General features: G+C 38.4%; 1 protein-coding gene across 1 annotated transcript; it reads left to right on the top strand.

The window, feature by feature from the left end:
* The first annotated feature begins 4,188 nt into the window (after nt 1–4,188).
* Nucleotides 4,189–19,259, top strand: ap4e1 (adaptor related protein complex 4 subunit epsilon 1). The gene is made up of 21 exons (XM_060886629.1): nt 4,189–4,605; nt 4,724–4,795; nt 4,899–5,022; nt 5,116–5,189; nt 6,532–6,653; nt 6,741–6,900; nt 7,084–7,250; nt 8,079–8,152; nt 8,230–8,352; nt 9,225–9,334; nt 10,187–10,326; nt 10,874–10,986; nt 11,072–11,190; nt 12,917–13,213; nt 13,749–13,860; nt 14,088–14,226; nt 14,402–14,657; nt 15,719–16,270; nt 16,977–17,167; nt 18,326–18,486; nt 18,648–19,259. The coding sequence occupies exons 1-21, from the start codon at nt 4,465–4,467 to the stop codon at nt 18,806–18,808; spliced, it is 3,408 nt and encodes a 1,135-aa protein (XP_060742612.1). The 5' UTR covers nt 4,189–4,464; the 3' UTR covers nt 18,809–19,259.
* Nucleotides 19,260–19,269: the final 10 nt, after the last annotated feature.

Genomic DNA, 19,269 nt, shown 5'->3' with positions numbered 1-19,269 from the left:
AATGAAGGTTAATTTTATTGTTAATATTTATTATTCCAGAATAATTACTCACAGAGTAATGCTATCATTGGGAAAGTGCTGTGGTATAAATGCATTAACAAACTGTACATTAGTGGTGTGGATGATTAGAGGGGGGTTTAGAAGAGGCTGAGAGGGGGGTTAGTGGTGGTTCAGGAAGTTAGGGGTGCACTACATTTACAACAATCTTAAAATCCTAATAATATAAAATAATATATACATATTTACATATCTACAACAATAAAATATACTAAATACAGATATTATACCTCTAGTGAAGAACATGAGGTGATGAATATGAGGTGAAGACTATGTACTAAATTTACATCTCTCTCATTAAAGCCGAAATCATCCTAACAGAGATTTGGACGGGCCTACTGATAAATTCCACCTCCCCATCAGGATCCACACGCCGCCTACTACTAGGAGGAGCTTCCTGATTGAAGTCCTCGTCCCTCCTCCTCCTGCCCTGCCGTGGGAATGGAACAACCATGATGGCAGTAGCAAAAGGCTGACCAGGCACTATGTCTTCGATGTTAACGTGATAGTGCGGTCGGGACAGAGGAACTGTAGAATGGCGTGAACTCTGTGAAGGGGGTGGCCCCCTCAAAGGGGATGGACTTCTTAGAGGGAATGGGACCCATAGAGGGGATGGGCTCCTCAAAGGTGATGAGCCCCATATAGGGGATAGACCCCTCATAGGTGGGGATGGGCAGGGGATAGGGGATGGGCTTGACACCTCATGCTCACCACCATCACGAGCTTCATTTGGTCGCCCGGTCCTGTTGTCGTCGTCCTCGTGATCGCTGAGCTCTCTGCTGTAGTAGAGCTCGTCCTCCGGGAAAGTTTCTGCCGTCTCCCTCCGTCTCCCTGTGTCAAAAGAGATGAACAATCAATGTGACACATCTAATACCATCTCATAAAAGGAGACTGCACATAGAGACTTGTGTGTTTTGTCCACCGCAGAGAAAAGCTGATTTTGGGGAAAATTGGTTTGCAGCTGCCTCTCTACATTACTACGATAGAAAAGAGGTGTTATTTGTGTAATAAGAGCGTTTAGCTCAGGAGTTATTGACTCGGGAAACTCGAATCTGTGAATATGCGGCCAACTTTACTTAAGACGCCAGCTTGTGTTTTTAAAAACCATAGGCTTAGTTATCATACAGTGAACATTTATTAAAACGTTTTGCCAAATGGTTTAACGTTTTAGACTGTTGTTATACTGTTTATGAATCAATTTCTGTAACGCAAAACTGACAACACAAAAATAATTAGCTATGCTAACTAGCCGTCTAGCTAATCTTCGCTAACATTCCTAATCGGCTTGACTTTAATAAACTCCAAGTAAACTTTAAGAACAAGTTAAAATGATAATTTAATACATTTAGAGACACTTGTAATCGAGTCTGTTGGCCTTGATACTGTCATTATTGACTGTAGTGTTGTAACTTTATGTCCGCTAACTTTAGCATAACGATCGTGTATGTAAATCGATTAGCCTAATAACGATTAGCCTAATAACGATTAGCCTAATAACGATTAGCCTAATAACGATTAGCCTAATAACGATTAGCCTAATAACGATTAGCCTAATAACGATTAGCCGAACAGGTCGCGTTTCTCAAAACCACATAAAACCAGATTCCTGATTGCGTTTCCGCCTGTTTAGTGATATATAAAAGCGCTTTAAACACTTGATACTTAAGCTAAAAAAAGAGAAAAGTCAGTAAGTTACCGTTCCAGGGGTCGTACAGTCCACTCCATCCGGGCTCGGGATCCACATCCTGGTGCTGCGTCGCGTCTCCTCCGAAGTTCATCATCGCTGCCGGTGTAGAGTCGGTGTAGGGATGAAAATCCACAAATGGAGGCGGAGAACAAGTAAAATAGCGGTGTAGAAATACTGCAGTCGGTAATCTACGTCTTGCGAGCTTCACCACCGCGACACTTCTGATTTAAAAACATTCCAAGATTTAAACACAAACAAATGCCATTACTAGGTCGACGTGTCACGTGACACAAAAAAAAGCTCCCAGTGAGCAGAAGATTCGGGAAAATTCCCGAATTTTGATATGATATGATTTGATTTATGATTTATATGATTAAGGTGAATAAATTGCATATATTATACAGTCATTTGACAAAATTAGGACATCCCATAAAAGTTGTCATAAAGTAATGTCTAGAGTAAATAATAAAGTATTTTTGAATTCTAGCTTTGAAGCTGAAATCCTACATTATGTTGGTGACATTATCATGTGATCAGTAATAAAAAGTCTGCAAGACCCATTTTGATTGTACATTTATTTATTGCACAAATTCACCATTACATTACCAGGAAATGCAGTATAATAGACAACAGACCAGTTTAAAAGAGTGATGAATAATATTGTTTTTATGTCCAAATTTATGTCTCATCATACACTATTTATTACCTATAATTATCTTTCTGTAAATTAGAAACAGCAGCACAGAAATGTTTACTGAACAAAAATACATTACTAAATATTGTCACATTTCCAGACATCCCAAGTATCCCGGATGTTCCGGGAGTCTCGCGCATATTGATAGCGGCTCCCTGATGCCCGCAAATTAGTTAAAATTAATGATGGCCAGTTTGTGAACGAATCGTTCTTTTGAACCGGTTCTTTTTAGTGAACTGGATGAACCGGTTCACCAAATCGGACTGATTCGTTCTAAACAGTTCACGTCTTGAGTCAGCGCTGATCCACAAGTTACTAAAGTTACTCACTTTCGGTCATGCCTGACAGCCCCTCCAACTCTAAATAAACTAATATTCCGGAGTACTGTATATGTAACTCCTGTACACTGAACTGAGACATGTTGTGCTGAGAGAACAGTGAGCTCGAGCTGTTGATACTGCGCATGCGTGAATTACTGAACCGATACAGCGAATCATCAGTACAGAACTGAGAAATGTTTCTTTCGGACGCGTCCGACATACTGAGAACCGATTAGCTGTTGATACTGCGCATGCGTGAACCTTCAGCGCAAATTATACATATTGGGATATGCATAGTAACTAGTCATAGGCTATTAATAATTTTTATAAAAAAAAAAAAAAAAAAAAATCATACAACTGTTCATTCAATATATGTCAGTTAATTTTACTATTGACTGTTGTGCAGGTTAGTCTGTATTTTTATATGCCGCTTTTTGTAAGTTGATGAAAATTAGTTTATTAACTTTATATCTTTAAGACACGTAAAACATCCACGTTTGCACATCAGTGCCTGTACTGGGTGTTTTAGTTGCAAAACTTAAATGTAAGAAACGTATTCAACTAAAGTTATGATTACAAAGAACTTTTCATTCATTCATTCATTCATCTTCTACCGCTTATCCGATCTACCTCGGGTCACGGGGAGCCTGTGCCTATCTCAGGCATCATTGGGCATCAAGGCAGGAAAGAACTTTTCAAATGTGTCAAATTGATTGTATTAATATCTGCCGGCAGCGGGGTGATGGAATTTGCGTCATTACGTAATTGTGAATGACGTCATTACGTCAGGACGTAAAAGAACTGGTGAACTGGATTTTTGAACTGGTTCATTAAATCGAACTGTCCGAAAGAACCGGTTCGAGGAAAAGAACCGAACTTCCCATCACTACTCTAGATACAGGAGAATGTTGGAATTGAGAGGAAAAGATTGGGAAATAGAAAGAAGGATGTCGTCATCACAAGATTAAGAATTGGACATATTGCACTAAACCATAATCTCTTTAGAATAGGAAAGCATGAATCGGGTGAATGTGAGAAGTGTGGGGAATTGGAAACAGTGAGGCACATACTAGATAAGTGTCCTGCATATGAAAGGGACAGATTTCAGTTATTTCAGGAATTAGTGTGGATAGGAGTGGACAATATTTATCTAATGGTAAGAATTGTTACTTAAATATCTAAAAGATACAGGAACGATAGATAGAATTTAGGTTTAATTTTTTTTCTGTGTTGCTCCAGATCAGTAGGTGGCGGTAATGCACCTTTTCGTTGGTCTACCAAACCGCCATAAAACACCACAAGAAGAAAAAGTACATGCTGTGTTTAATGGCTTAATCCAGTAGGTGGCAGTAGAAACCGTTTTGGTTAAATTTACTAGAAGAAGAAGGAACAGGATATGACAGTGCACTCCTCTGTCAAACCTGGGATGAGTCCCAAATATGTTTCTAGTTTACTAGATAAGGACGCTGGAGGTCATTGGGTTATACACTATGTAGTGCACTTTAATAGGGAACAAGGATGCGTTTGGGATTAAACCAGCGGTTAGTTTCACTGGTGTAAACATTTCTCCTTTTCCAGTGTCCTGTTACTTTATGAGCGTCTTTAAGCTGTGTGTTGTAGAGGGACGTTTGTGCTGAACGTGTCAGAAAGAAGGAAAGGCCCTAAAGAACAGGGCTGACTTGTAATCTGTGCCTTTCCGAGCTGCAATGAGTGATGTTGTTGAGAAAACCCTCAGTGCCCTCCCGAGTCTGCTCTCTCTGGAGTCTCAGTCTGGAGCCAACAAACTTTCACCCACATCAAAATTAGGACATTTAGTCAGAAGCATCACTGAACTGACATCCAAAAATGTGAGTGTATATTATCAGATCTGCTTCTGTGTCACTGCCAGTGCCTTGGGATGTGTGTGTTGTTCTGTCATATTCATGTAGCAGTAAAGTGCAAACTCATCTTTTTTTTTATTTTCAGGAAGAAGAGAAGCTCATCTTTAAAGAGCTGGCTGCTGTTAAAGAGCAGATATCATCCCCTAACACTACAATGGTGAACCTGCTTTAGAGATCTGCTGCACTGTCTGGGTCTTTGCTATTGGAGCCAATTTTTGCACTAGAAGATATTAAAATATTTCTGTTTTCTGTCTGTTCAGAGACAAATGAGGGAGCTGATGGTGAGAGCCATGTATTGTGAGATGCTCGGATATGAAGCTTCTTTCGCTTACATTCATGCCATCAAACTGGCTCAGCAAGGCACAGTACTGGAGAAGAGAGTCGGTAAGTTACATACATTAATATCGGACAAGATGCTCCATCAGATTCATATTCGATCATATTCCACAACGTGTCCTTGTTTTCATGTGATCGCAGGTTACCTTGCAGTGTCACTGTTTCTTAATGAGAGTCATGAACTGCTGTTACTGCTGGTCAATACTGTATTAAAGGTCTGTATTTTCTTTACACATAACAGCTGATTCACACATGGGGTTAAAATTGAAGTCGAGCGACACAAAAAATGGTTTGAATTAGGTTTAAAGCACGAACATCAATCTACAGTCAGGATTCGATTCATGATACTAGCTTGACAGTTTTAATTCAGGATAATTAGAACTAAATTTAAGTGAGAAAAATGACAGAAAAGACTCATAAACAAAATAATGTGCACGTTTATCTGTATAAAAAGTCAAAATTTTTTTATTCTATAATACTGTAAACAAAGTGTACTGCAGGTTCATCTTGTCTTATTAATGAATAAAGGTATAAATTATGCCAAACATTATTTGAATAAAAAATGCTCTCTTGGGGACCTGGAAAAATGATTGACTGAAACATAATAAGCTGTTTAGCAGAAATAAAGCTTCACGGGCAGCTAAAATGACCAGTTTTCACCTATGGTGTTGTTTAACACTAATGAAAGCTAATGAGGAGCTCAATTTAATTGTTAGCTGGTCAGGTGTCTGTAGAACACATCATCACAGGAGTATCACCTAATATATGACACGTTACAATCTTTAGCTTCATAAAAGTACTTTAGCGTTTCATTCTGCTTGAGGAATAGAAATCAACTTATCGGACATTTTCATTCATATACACACACATTTTTATTTTATAATTTAGATTATTTTATAATTCTTTTTATATAAAATGAGTCAGGACTCAGTTGCCTTTCAGTGGCTTTCAGATTTTCTCTCTGTTGAGAACCTTATTTTTAAAAAAAATATACTTTTTTTTTATTATTTACTTATTATTTTTATTTATATTTTTATTATTTATTTATTATTTACTTACTTATTTTGTGACTTTATGAACCAGATCTTTATGAACCCGAGAGGAGAAATGGGTTTGAAATCATTTGTATGGAAAAAAAAAAGATTGTGTATTTTGGAACATTTTTGTAAAATATTGCTCTTATTAGGCTATATAACAACAGACATCTGAAATGCGTCATATTTTAAAGCCCTGCGTGTTAATTACAAAGAAATTCAATGATGAACACAGGCATCATCCCTAAACAGGTGGAAAAGCCATTTTTTTGTCTCTGGTAAGAAGAGTTAATGTCTTCAAAAGAGCAAAATAATTCACTATCAGTAAATACAGTATAAGAATACTTTTTACGATTTACAAATTGCAGAATGTTATCATTTAATTGGCTGAAATACTGAACCAGTGCTGAAAATAGCTTGACAAGACTGAACAAAATGCATTGTGATGCAATTGATCTTTTTACTTATCTGTTTGAATACAGAAATAAATCAGGCTTCTTGAAGCATAACTTGTCATTTACAGGATCTTCAAAGCACCAACCTCATTGAGGTCTGCATGGCTCTGACTGTTGTAAGTCAGATATTTCCCAAAGACATGATACCGTCCATTCTGCCCCTGGTAGAAGAAAAGCTGTCTCATCAAAAGTAAGATCCAGAAATCATCAAATCTGCTTGATCTATTGAGAAGTGTATTTCCTTGCTCATGTTCTCCATGTGCTCGACTCCTTTTAGGGAAATCATTAGAAGGAAAGCGGTGCTTGCTTTGTACAAGTTCTATCTGATTGCTCCGAATCAAGTGCAGCATATTCACAGCAAGTTTCGGAAAGCCTTGTGTGATAAAGATCCTGGGGTCATGATGTCTTCTTTACACATCTACCTGCAGATGATAAAGGTCTGCACTACACACTTTACAGAGGTTCCTTCCTTCCTACACATGAATGAAAACACTCAGTTACATGTGATATACATTTTTATGAAGAAGTCACTTGTGTAGATCAGGCAGCAGTCTGTCAGCTGTGTCTTGTGTCCTGTGTTCTGCTCTAAGCGTGACAGATTTGATTTATCTTACTATCAGGAGAACCCAGACAATTACAAGGAGCTGACCAGCAGCTTTGTAACCATCTTGAGGCAGGTGGTTGGAGGGAAACTGCCTCTGGACTTTAATTACCACAGTGTACCTGCTCCATGGCTGCAGATCCAACTGCTCCGTATTCTGTCTCTGCTGGGGAAAGAGGATCAGAGGTGCTCACTGCAGCTGAAACAGACACAGTCTATACACAGTACTCATCTCTATTAAAGATAAATGTGTTTTATACCACAGCGCTGTTGCAATCTTGATTCCGATTGGCCAGAAATGTTCCCAGGTGAAAGGGTTTATTAATGCGCTCATTCTAGTATGTGATCATTTTACTAGCAGTAAAGAGTCGTGGTGAAAACTGCACATATGTCCACATCAGACTGTGTGTAATTGTGTGCTGTGAGTTTCCAGTGTCAGTGCTGTGCAGAAATGTAATCTTTCAGACATGATAAAGCCTTCAGACGTGAGAAATTTCCCTTATTTCCATATAATCGCACTTCAGAAGTGTGTTATTCCACCCTTTATCACAGCAAACTATCATTTACCAACGACTACAATGTTAAATTTATTAATGAAGGAATCGTCAAGAATTTATAACGAGGTATAATTTAATGTTATGGACCATCTGAGAGACAAGATCCTGCTTACGTTATAGTCTCACTAAACGTTATTCTTCAGATTCTGTCTATATAATTATAAACCCTTCATCACATTAACACTTCTATGTTTTACTTTGTTAAGCAACAATTTTGAAACAATTTTAAAATCTCTATTAGATGTGGAATTTCTGCTGTAAATCAGCCCCTGTGTATAACCTGTTACTATAGAAACACCTTGTGTGTCAGTTCAGAGGATTCAGCCATGCTGTGGTGTAATTCCCAGTAATACAGTAATATGTTTTATTTCTTACACACTGAATTTTTTAGTGATGCTTTGCAGCTGTTTATGTAATTGAGCTCGACGCTTAATGACGCTTTTCACACTCCACACAGCACAAGTGAGCTGATGTACGAGGTCTTAGATGAGTCTCTGCGCCGAGCAGAAATGAACCACAACATTACTTATGGTGAGTTTTTGTCTGACCAAACTGTGTTGTAAATTATTATTGACCTGCCGTGCTTTGACTGCTCATATCTTTTCCAGCAATTCTGTACGAGTGTGTTAAGGCAATCTATACTGTTTACCCTAAAGCTGAGCTGCTGGAAAAAGCAGCTCGATGCATTGGGAACTTTGTGCTGTCTCCGAAGATTAACCTGAAGTTCCTGGGTAAAGTACATACCATTTTTCCTTTCTCATTCACTCAAGAGCTTTTAGAAGCTTTCACTCCACATACTTCTTGTTGTCTCAGTTCAGTTCGGTTAAAAAGAGCTTTGTTGGCGTTGACAAGTTGTACAATGTTTTGCCAAAGCATTTATAAGAACAAGGAAGAAAACCTGAACAGAGAACAAATGATCAGATAAAAAAGTCAAGAAAAAAGACAATCATTAGAGTTTATAGGTTTGCCTTGCTTGTGTATAGGTGTGCACGTGTGTGTGTGTGGGTGTGTATGTGTGTGTTCGTGCATGACTGTGTGTGTGCATGAGCGCATCACTGATTGGTTGACTTCTTCCTCAGGTATTAATGTTGCAAGCTGCTTTTTGAAATGCAGTCTCTTTTTTCCTCCATGCAAAAAAAAGTTGTCATTCTCCAGCTTTTTGTAGTCAAGACAAATAATTTACATTTCGTCTCTCTCTCTCTGGCTCTCTCTCTCTTGCTCTCTCTCTGTTGCTCTCTCTCTCTTGCTCTCTCTCTCTCTCTCTCTTGCTCTCTCTCTCTCTCTCTCTTGCTCTCTCTCTCTCTGTCGCGCTCTCTCTCTGTCGCGCTCTCTCTCTGTCGCTCTCTCTCTCTGTCGCGCTCTCTCTCTCTGTCTCTCTGTCTCTGTCTCTCTCTCTGTGTGTCTCTCTCTCTGTGTGTCTCTCTCTCTGTCTCTCTTTCTCTCTCTCTCTCTGTCTCTCTTTCTCTCTCTCTCTCTGTCTCTCTGTCTCTCTCTCTCTCTGTCTCTCTCTCTCTCTCTCTCTCTCTGTCTCTCTCTCTCTCTGTCTCTCTCTCTCTCTTTCTCTCTCTCTCTCACTCTCACTCTCTCTGGTTTAATTCTACAGGGTTGAAAGCTTTAACATACGTTGTTCAGTATGATGCCAACCTCGCTCTGCAGCACCAGATGACTATTATAGAGTGTTTGGATCACACAGATCTCATCATCAAGAGAGAGGTGATGGAAGCAAATCTGTTTCTCATATAAACCTTGAATTAAAAACTCACTTTTGCTGTTATGGTAAAACAAAACAAAAAGAATGAAGAATTCATTTGTTACACGCAAACATGCTCACAGTCAAAGAATTAGTTTTGTCCACCAATGTGGCTTTATTAAGATGTTATGTTTGATGTGTCACATGCACATCTGCAGAATTTGTATGTCACAGATTGAGACGTCTTTGTTTGAATTATCTTTTAATTCTTAGTGAATAGATTATGGCTAGAAATAACACAATTCCATTTTTCCAAATGATGTTGGTGTTTAGTACGGTTGCCTCACATCTCCAGGGTTGCAGGTTTGATTCCTGCTTCTGCCTTGTGTGTGGACTTTGCATGTTCTCCCCATGCTTCGGTACCCAGTATGCCTCTGGGTACTCCAGTTTCCACCCTCAGTACAAAGACATCTGTTGTAGGCTGATTGGCATCTCTAAATAGTTCAGAGTGTGTGTGTGTGCTCTGAGTTTCCTGTCATAGGCTCCAGGTTCTCTTACGACTCAGTAGGATAAGCGGTGTAGAGAATGGATGGGTGGAGACTAAAGTTTTGTTGTTTTGTAAGTTCAGACCAGAACAGGTAAATAAAATAAAAAATTTGGTGGACCTTTCCCCGATATTCACTCATGGGAATCTAAGAGGATTTGAGTTGATATTAATGCACAGCCAGGATTATTTAAGTATTAGATAAGAAATCTCACATGCAACGATTTTTTGTCTTTGTAGCTATATACAAAGTAGCCAGAAACGATTCTTTTTATGATGTTATAACAGCTGATTCAATCCCATTTACTCTTTACTCTTCCTCTTCTCTCAGACATTAGAGCTGCTCTTCAGGATCACTAACGCTCAGAACGTCACTGTGATCGTGGAGAAAATGTTGGGATTCCTCCAGCTTTGTAATGATAACTACACAATCATTGATCTTGTGGGAAAAGTGGCTGAGCTAGCTGAAAAATATCCTTTTATCATTGCAAGAAGTACCCTTGCACAAGTAGATTGTGTAGTACACATGTACTGCATCCTGAATTATCTTCATCAAATGAGCAAAAATGAATATGTAAAATGAGAATATATGTAATATCTAAGATTTTTAAGTCAAAAATAGAGGGATGTTGTGTATAAACTCTGATTTCAAATTTATTAGCACTCTCACAATTAATATTTGAATATTTCTTCAGGTAATGTCTAAGGTTGGAGATGCTTTGTAATAGATGACAAAAGGATTTTATGGATGTACTGCCCCATATTTACACAGACACAAATATAAAGCTCCTCAGGACAGAGCACACGAAAAATAACATTCTTTTTTCAAGTATGAGAATTTCTTTCTATTTATTTATTTTTTTACAAAAACAGTATAAGAGAATGTTTAACAGTGATAAATCATTTCTCCTATTGCTTGAGTATAAAAATGTATTTCTTTTCGATTTTTTTTTACATTTTTTTTTCAACATTAATATTTGTAGGTTACAGTGTGTATGTTCCTATAAATGTGTTATACGTATGCTCCAGACAATGAGTGGTTCATTCAGACAATGAATGCAGTGCTCACTCTGGGTGGTGACCACATGCAGCCGGATATTCCCAACAACTTCCTCAGGCTACTCACAGAGGGTAAAACTGCACACATTTCTGTTGCTTTGGGGGTGAAATAGGATGAAAAGCAATCGGATTTGACTTTGGTAGGTGTGTGTTTCAGGTTCAGATGCTGAGGAGGACGACAGACATCTCAAACTCTATGCAGTGGACTCGTATATGGCAATGCTGAAGGGTGACTGTTCTCACCTGCCCCAGTGCTTCCTCCAAGTCATCAGCTGGGTGAGAATACACACACACACACACACACACACACACACACACACACACACCAGGGTTCCCACGCATCCTGGAAAACCTGGAAATCCTGGAAAATTGATGACCAATGTTCCAGTCCTGGAAAACACATGGAAAATGAGAGAAAACATAAATTGTCCTGGAAAAAATCTTGTTGTTCTGGAAAATTATTATTTTTAAATATTCTTGATCATTTAAAGAACAGTTTACAACTGGTCAAAACAATTAACGTTAGTAACAGAAAGCGCTCTGTTCAGGGACGCTGAGTTTTGACGTTTTTTTTGTTATGCTGTTTAATCTCGCTGTGACTGATGACGCTGTCTTGTGTTGGCGGTTTCAGGCGCTAGGAATGGTTTAAGTGCTCGAATGTTTTCAGCAAATGGTGACGGGTAAGCAGGTTATATTAACCTTGTTAATCTGAATATCATGTGCAAGGGGAATGCACAGCAAACTAAAGCATGCATGACAGCATTGGCCTGAGAAAGGAAAGGGTATTAATATGTGTGGTCTTATTATTTTATAAATGTTGAAATTTCATTCACATGACAAATTGTCTTTAAAAGTATAGTTAAGTAATAGCCATAAAGTGTACGTTGTTTTTAAGACTTCTGGAGAGAAGAACATATTACTTTAGGCCATGAATCTGTGAGCCTTGTCTTTTTTTGCTAAATTTGAAATGTCCTGGAAAAGTCCTGGAAAATGATCTCTGAAAAAGAGTGGGAACCCTGACACACACACACACACACACACACACACACACACACTGCTTGTACTGACATTAGAAATGTCCTGATGCTACTTTTTATTTTCTAATACCGATACAGAAACCTTGAATATCAGCTGATATCATTGGCTTATTAATATTATTTTCATAAAATAAAAAATACCAAACATACTTACAGTTGTTTTAACCAAAGGAAAAAGGGAAGCTAAAAACATGACTGTCACAAACCTGAAGCATTTTGAATTCAATTAAATATATTTTTAAAAAGAATTTTTGAGTATAAATAGAATAAAAAACATTCCTGCTTGATCAGTCCTCACATTAACCACCTTAATCTGCTGTGTGTTACATTTGAATTTAATCAAACTTTTTTGGCCTGTAGTTTTCTGCTATTGGCCTTAAAGCAATCCTGAGGGTCTTTTGTATACTGTAACATTACAGTTATCCAAGAGACCCAAACAATGTTTCAGTGTAACAACGTGCTGGTGCACAAAGCACAAAGCTCCATGAAGACAATTCTGTGTTAAGGTATGAATTCGAGTGTCCTGCACAGAGCCATGACTCTGACTCATCCACACTGAACTGGATGAACTGGAACACTGACTGAACCCCAGACCTTCTCACTCTTACATCAGCGTCTGATCTCACTAATGCTCTCGTAGCTGAATGAACACAAATCCACACAGTCATTGCTCCAACATGTAGTGGAAAGCCTTCCCAGAAGGGTGGAGGTTATTTCAACAGCAAAAGGAGATTAAATCTGAAACCTTCAACCAAACTGAGATGTTCAACAAACACATATGGGTGTGATAGTCTGGTGTCCACATACTTTTGGCTAAAAAAAAAAACAGAGTGGCAACCTTCTCCAACCAAAGAGCCTTTGAGGAACACCGTTTATATTACAAACAGTGGACCACCTTCATACTATGTATAGTGAAGAATTTTGACTCATAGGAAGATTTAGATTTTTTCCTGTTCCCTTATCAGGTGCTTGGCGAGTACTCGTGCATGAGAGAAGGCTTGGACCAGCATGAGGTCATGAACCTCCTGAAGAAGCTGTTGGAGCAGAGAGGAGTGAGTTCCGAGACCAGGAGCTGGGTGCTATGTGCCCTCACTAAGCTGTGCCAGAGCTCTGGGTCTGCAGAGCTGGTAGTGGAGCTGACAGAGAGCTTGGCCTCGTCCCTGGACACGGTGCTGCGGCAGCAGGCTCATGAGCTGCAGAGTCTCAGTCGAGACTCACAGCTTCACGCTCGGGTACTGCTCCAATCCAGGGACAGCACGCAGGTGAGGAACAGCTATTAAAATTCAATTACCAGCTTTTTAAAAGCAGCTTCAGATCGATTTTTCACTTCAGCATTTAATCAGTTTTTTTTATTTAGTTAACGCTTAACTAATTTGTTTGTTTAAATTCATACTTGCTTTATTTTTTCTTTATTTTGCTTTTGCTCAGCTTTATATTTCACACCAAATGCATATTTTGTTAAATTTCTATTGTTATATTACTATTGTTATATTACTATTATTATATTATTATTACAATCCTTGATGCAAGGTAGCATCGTTTTTTTTAATGTTTGTTACATTCTTTATAATGTTTTTTCTTTTGTCTTTTTTTGTCCAGTTTATTTTAATTGTTTTATTCTTTTTGCTTACATTTTAGAAAAGTGCTACATGAATATTCATTCTCATTAACCTGTTCATCAAAGGTGAAACTCCGTGTGTTTTGTGTGTGTGTGTGTGTGTGTGTGTGTGTGTGTGTGTGTGTGTGTGTGTGTGTGTGTGTGTGTGTGTGTGTGTGTGTGTGTGTGTGTGGACACAGGTGGACTCCTCTCTCTCGTTTTTGGATGGGTTTGTATCTGAGGCTCTAGCTGCAGGTGCTGCTCCCTATAAACCCTCTCATCAGAGACAGGAAGAGCTTTGTCAGCAGAGAGGTACTGCCATGTCCTGAACCCTATTCTTCATGATTACTGTCTCACCCAAGTTTGCATTATAGCACTATAAAAAGTGTGAAGAAATCTAATGTTGCTGTATGAGAACTGTATAGAAGCTTTAAAGCAAATTACAGAAGTACTAAAACCGGTATGAATATGATGTGTGTGAATTTCCTAAAGAATTTGTTGATGGACAACAAGATGTTTTTTTCCTGTTTTTCTATTAGCTCTGAGTTTGCAGCCATATGCACTGTCTCTGCCTGTGAACATGTCCTCCTGTACGCTCACAGACAGACAGTCCCCGACCCTCCTGTCTACAAGCTCTGGCTTCTCTGGTAACAGCACTGAACCGTCCTTCAAGACAGGGTTAGCATGATTAGCGACATTCAACTCGTGCTTGTGGTTTATTTTATATTTCTCTAGTGTTCTTATTGTCAGACTTTTAGTGTAAATCATGTTCATTGTCCCATCACGCCTAATTAGGCATAAAGATGAGGGAAAATCTTGGGTTGTTTGTAATGGAAGTGTTGTTTGTTTCCAGAGCGAGCACACTTGTGTTGGAGGGAGTGAAGAGAGTGTGGGGGAAGGAGGGTTATCTGCCTCAGAAAGAGGTTACAGAATCCTCTGCAGTAGTAGAGAGTGTATTTCAGTCATCCAACAAGGAAGTGGCTACACACGTTCCCCAGCTTGTGCTCGAACCCGAGCCTGAACTCGAGCCTTCACATGTGGACCAGGAGAAGCAGCAGCTGGCATCATCTCTGTTTGTTGGACTGGGCTCTCAAAACTCTACATCTCTGGTGGGTTTACTGTAAATCTATACAGCTTTTCTTAAATTTGTTGATATTTCGGCTGCCAAATGATTTGTATCATTACTACAGTGTTAAATTCTGGTTCGTTGGAAGCTGGTGATTAATTGTCCAAGTTGAAAAGTATTGCTCTGACCTGAGTGCCAGGCAGTGCAAGGCAGGTTTGTATTAATATTATATTAATATTTAATCATTTCTGTACTAATAAATGTGCAGCTGTTTTTATAGTGAAGTTTACTCAGATACAAAGCTGTAATTTGAATAAGCCATACTTGAATAATAATCTGTGGTGAGGCTGAACTCTGGACTTATGTCAGCACTCACACTGGTAAAGTTTTATTTATACATCAAGTTTGTTACCTACTTTTTTGTCATCCATTATTAAAAAAAATCTCTTCAAATGGATTTTAATCGACTTCAAGTTGGGAAGGATCATTTTTAACTTTAATGCCTCATCAATGAGGAACAACTTACAGAAACACTTTAAACATACTTTCATATTTATTTTCACTTATACATTAATCTAAATGAAAATAAGTATAAAAGTAAGTTTAAACATATAATTGAGATAAATGTGTCACTCAGAATAAGGGTGTCTGCTAAATGCCAGAAAATGAAAATAACAAATACTTACAGATTTTCATTTTCTGACACCCTTATCCAGTGTGACAAATTTATCTCAATTATACAACTGAGCAATTGAAGGGTTAAGGGCCTTGCTCAGGGGCCCAGAAGCATTTTTCAGTTTATTTGATATGTTTTCATAGTTTTCCCTCCTCTCTCTGGCTGGTTTTAATATGTTAATTATTCTAGTGACTTTTGCTGCCTTCTTGATCAGTCACTCCATAAAATAAATCTTAGTATGTTTTAATTCTGTTTAAATAAATGTTTTTAACTAACTAACTAAATTAGAGAAATACAAGATTTTAGAATGTGCTATTATTAGAAAAAATACTGAAAAAAAAAAACTTTTGATAGTACAACACATTAAATCACCCTGGTGTTAATTATTTTCCAATAACAGCACATATCCTTGTGTTTCTCTGAGTCAGTTGGAGAAAACTGAAGCTCCAGCTCCTCGATTCAGACGAAAACACCGGCAGCACGAGTCAGGATCATCATCATCAAGCACCAGCGAGACATCTACAAACTCCTCCCATACTTCCTGGCGCAGGACAGACAACTTGTACGATGGCTTGCTGGAAGAGGAGCCAGTTACACAGTTTGTACAGAACTTGAATCACACCCTGAAGTCCACTACACTTAACGGCAGCTGTGATACAACGCAATCGTGTGCAACCGTTTCGCCCAGCATTTTGGATGAAAACGAAGCTGATGTGCTGATCAGCCCTAAAACTCTAGCAGAGGAAGCATCAGTATTGCCTCAAAACGGTTGTTCTGACATCACTGTTCTACAGTTACCATCTGAACTGGAAGACCTGCCTCACTCTGACATTATCAGCTTGACCTCTGACCCCTACCTGTCCATCTCTTGCTGCCGCATTTACAGAGAAGATGCTCTGCTGCTTGTGCTGTTCATCTGCAACACCACGGAGATGCGGCTTCACAATGTCACTGTCGAACTGAGCTGTGAGGAACTGAAGGTAAGCTGTGATAGTGACTTATGAGGAAGTTTAATATACAGAGTAAAAAAAAAGACATTCAGTAATCGTTTGACTCAAATCATATAAAGATATTCAGTGTATATTTACATCAGTGCATTAAATCAGACAATGTGTTTGGAAATATTGTAGCTGTAGCTCCACCCTCCTGTTAGATTCGCTTCCATTTTCTGGAAATAAGATGTTAAGAATTTCTTGATGAAGTTTACAGTAGGTGTTCCTTCTACTGGTTGCCATAGTAATAACGTTTATGTGGGCGGTGACACAACTAGCATTCCAAATCAGTTTTCTTGTTGCTAAAACGAATTGTTCTGGAGAGAGATGTTCTCACACGAGAAGCAGTGCTTGCTCTCTTCCACGCATCGTGTGCATTGTTCTTCACTCCCATTGACCGGGTCACGTAGGATGGTAACTTTTGTTTACTTTGTACCTTCGTGATTATTTTTGGTGATTGATTTATGAGAGACTGGCACACACTAATACAGCGGTTAGTTTTTTTTCGAGATGCATGCATATAAAAATGCCAAAAGAATACTTATTTCATCAGTAACTTTTAATGATTCATCAGATTATTCAATAAGATTAGGGTTTTTTTACCTTCAAATAAGTGATTCTTGCATTTTATGAAATTTGTGACAAATTGACCACATATCAAAATAAACATTCATTTTTTACAAACTCTCTGAAGATGTCGAGTCTAAGAGGAAATGTGATGGAGTGTTTGGACAGCAGGGATTCATCAGTGTGTCGGTACACTCTGTTGATGGAGAAACCTCACATACAGGTGACCTTCAGAGGATCTGCGTTGTACCAAACACAGTCTGGACATTCAGACACGCTGCTGTTCTCTGGCAAACTCTCCACTGCAGACTTCATAAGGTATAACCTGCACTCTCCAGATCGGGGCTTTAAATGATCATGGCTTTCTCTCAATGGGCCTCATTTATCATTCTGGATATGAGTCATCGGTAAAAAGAGTATATAATAATAAGATATAAGAGTGTATATTATAATACATTATATTATATATCATTACTTTGTATTAATTAATGAGCTTTTATATTTGGAATATATTTCAGGTTTTTCCGATTTTAGCAGATGTCATTGTCCAGAATGTCTTACAGAAGTGTTTTGTCTCATGTTAGTTCAGTCACTAGATCAGGGACTAAGTCAAGAACATTTTGTTAGAATCTGAAAACTAAAGAAATTGAGCCAAAAGAAAGAAATATCAAAACAATATTATTATATTATTAATATTATTAATTATTATTACTGGCGTAGAAGTTAGTCTGCCTTTCAGAGTATGGCCTCATTGTTCATTTTATGTTCCAGTCTGTCAGTGCACTTTGCCATTTCATGGGATTTTGTGGGTGTCAGTAGATGCGAATGTGTGGTGAATGCACTTTACACTCACGTGCGTAGAAAGAAAATCAGCATTTCTGGAACTTTTGTAAATCCAGTAGAAAGTTCCAGTTTGTTTTGACTTGCACAATTATTTACAAAAAACTTTACTAAACAGTTGATAAATGAAGCCCAGTCATTTTCGAATATAATGAAGTATTAACCAGTGGAGTGTTGAGCATGTTTGCCTCGCACAAGTGTTTGAGATTCAATTTCAGCCTTATTGCATGAAGTTCGAATCCATGCTTTGAGGGTTTCCTCAGGGTGCTCTAGTTTCATCCCTGTCTAAAGATAATCTACAAAAAAATTTAATTTCTAAAACTTGGGGAACCTGGAACCTAAAACCCCAAAGTATGGGGAGAACATACAAACTACATACACACCACGCCTACGTGGGAATCAAAACTCCAGCCCTGCAGGTGTGACACAAGTGTGCTAACCACCAATAAACACTGTGCCCCCTTTATGAATAAACACTGTGCCCTCTGTATGCCTGAACACCGTGCCCCCCTGTATGACTGAACCCTGTGCCCCCTGATTTTTAGAACAATGTTTTTCATATGAATGGTCTGATGGAAAACTCTGTAAAAAAACTATTTATAATTCTAATTCAGTAATAAAGTGCTTTTCCAAAAGGCCACTGATGCTGAGCACAGAAGAATATGGGAAACTATGGATGTCATATTCTAATGATGTGAAGCAGAACCTGAAACCACTGACAGGTTCCAAAGGTCCTCTCATAACCTCTCTTAATGCTCTTAAGGAAAGCCTTCGACTACACACAGTGCACATTATTGGTAAGCTGAGTTCATAACTAGGTTTTATGATTTTTAACATATTTTTTCTGACCTTGATTACAATGGATTGACTCATATCTTCATATGCTACACTGTGTCTATTTCTTTTAATACATTTTTAAATAATATACAGAATTTTCTGTTGGACTTTGTATCTTCAGGGTCAGAGGGCATCTTGGCCTGTCGTCTGCTGAGTGGCGCCCCGTGCCTGATGCACTGTCGTGTACATGGCGCCTCTCTGGCTGTATGGTTGCGTTCTCCTCTACCTGCTTTCCCTGACTGTCTCCTCTACCACTGCCAGAGAGTCCTGCAAGACCCCTGAGCTTTAGCAACTCTATGCATCAATCATCTACTGAAATGTTTTACAATCCTTCTGCTAACTTGAGTATGACTGACGATTAGGAATGAAGAAGCCTGACTGTGGCTGTGATCAGATCTTCCTTGAAGTAATGACTGTCTGTAAAGCAATATGTCAGCTGTCTGTCTTTAACGAACTGCCTTATAATTTTTTTTTCTAATTGAATCCAATTCCTGAGCTAAAGCCATGTCACACAAAATGTGTATATCAAATGAAGATATAAATATATATTTATTGGTTTTCATATTTTAAAACTTTATTTTTTTCCCTTTTCTTCCATATTTGAACAGACACACTTAATGTACATGCTTAATTTGTTACTGTTTAAATCCCTGCAGTATTTGTTATGAAAGACCATTAATACAGGAGCCACATCTTCCTTTATAGCTGTAGAGGAAATATATTTTATAAAACACTGAGTATGC

Source organism: Tachysurus vachellii, chromosome 14 (assembly GCF_030014155.1).
Source record: "Tachysurus vachellii isolate PV-2020 chromosome 14, HZAU_Pvac_v1, whole genome shotgun sequence".
Classification (NCBI taxonomy): Eukaryota; Metazoa; Chordata; class Actinopteri; order Siluriformes; family Bagridae; genus Tachysurus; species Tachysurus vachellii.
This window is presented reverse-complemented; position numbering and strand designations above follow the sequence as displayed.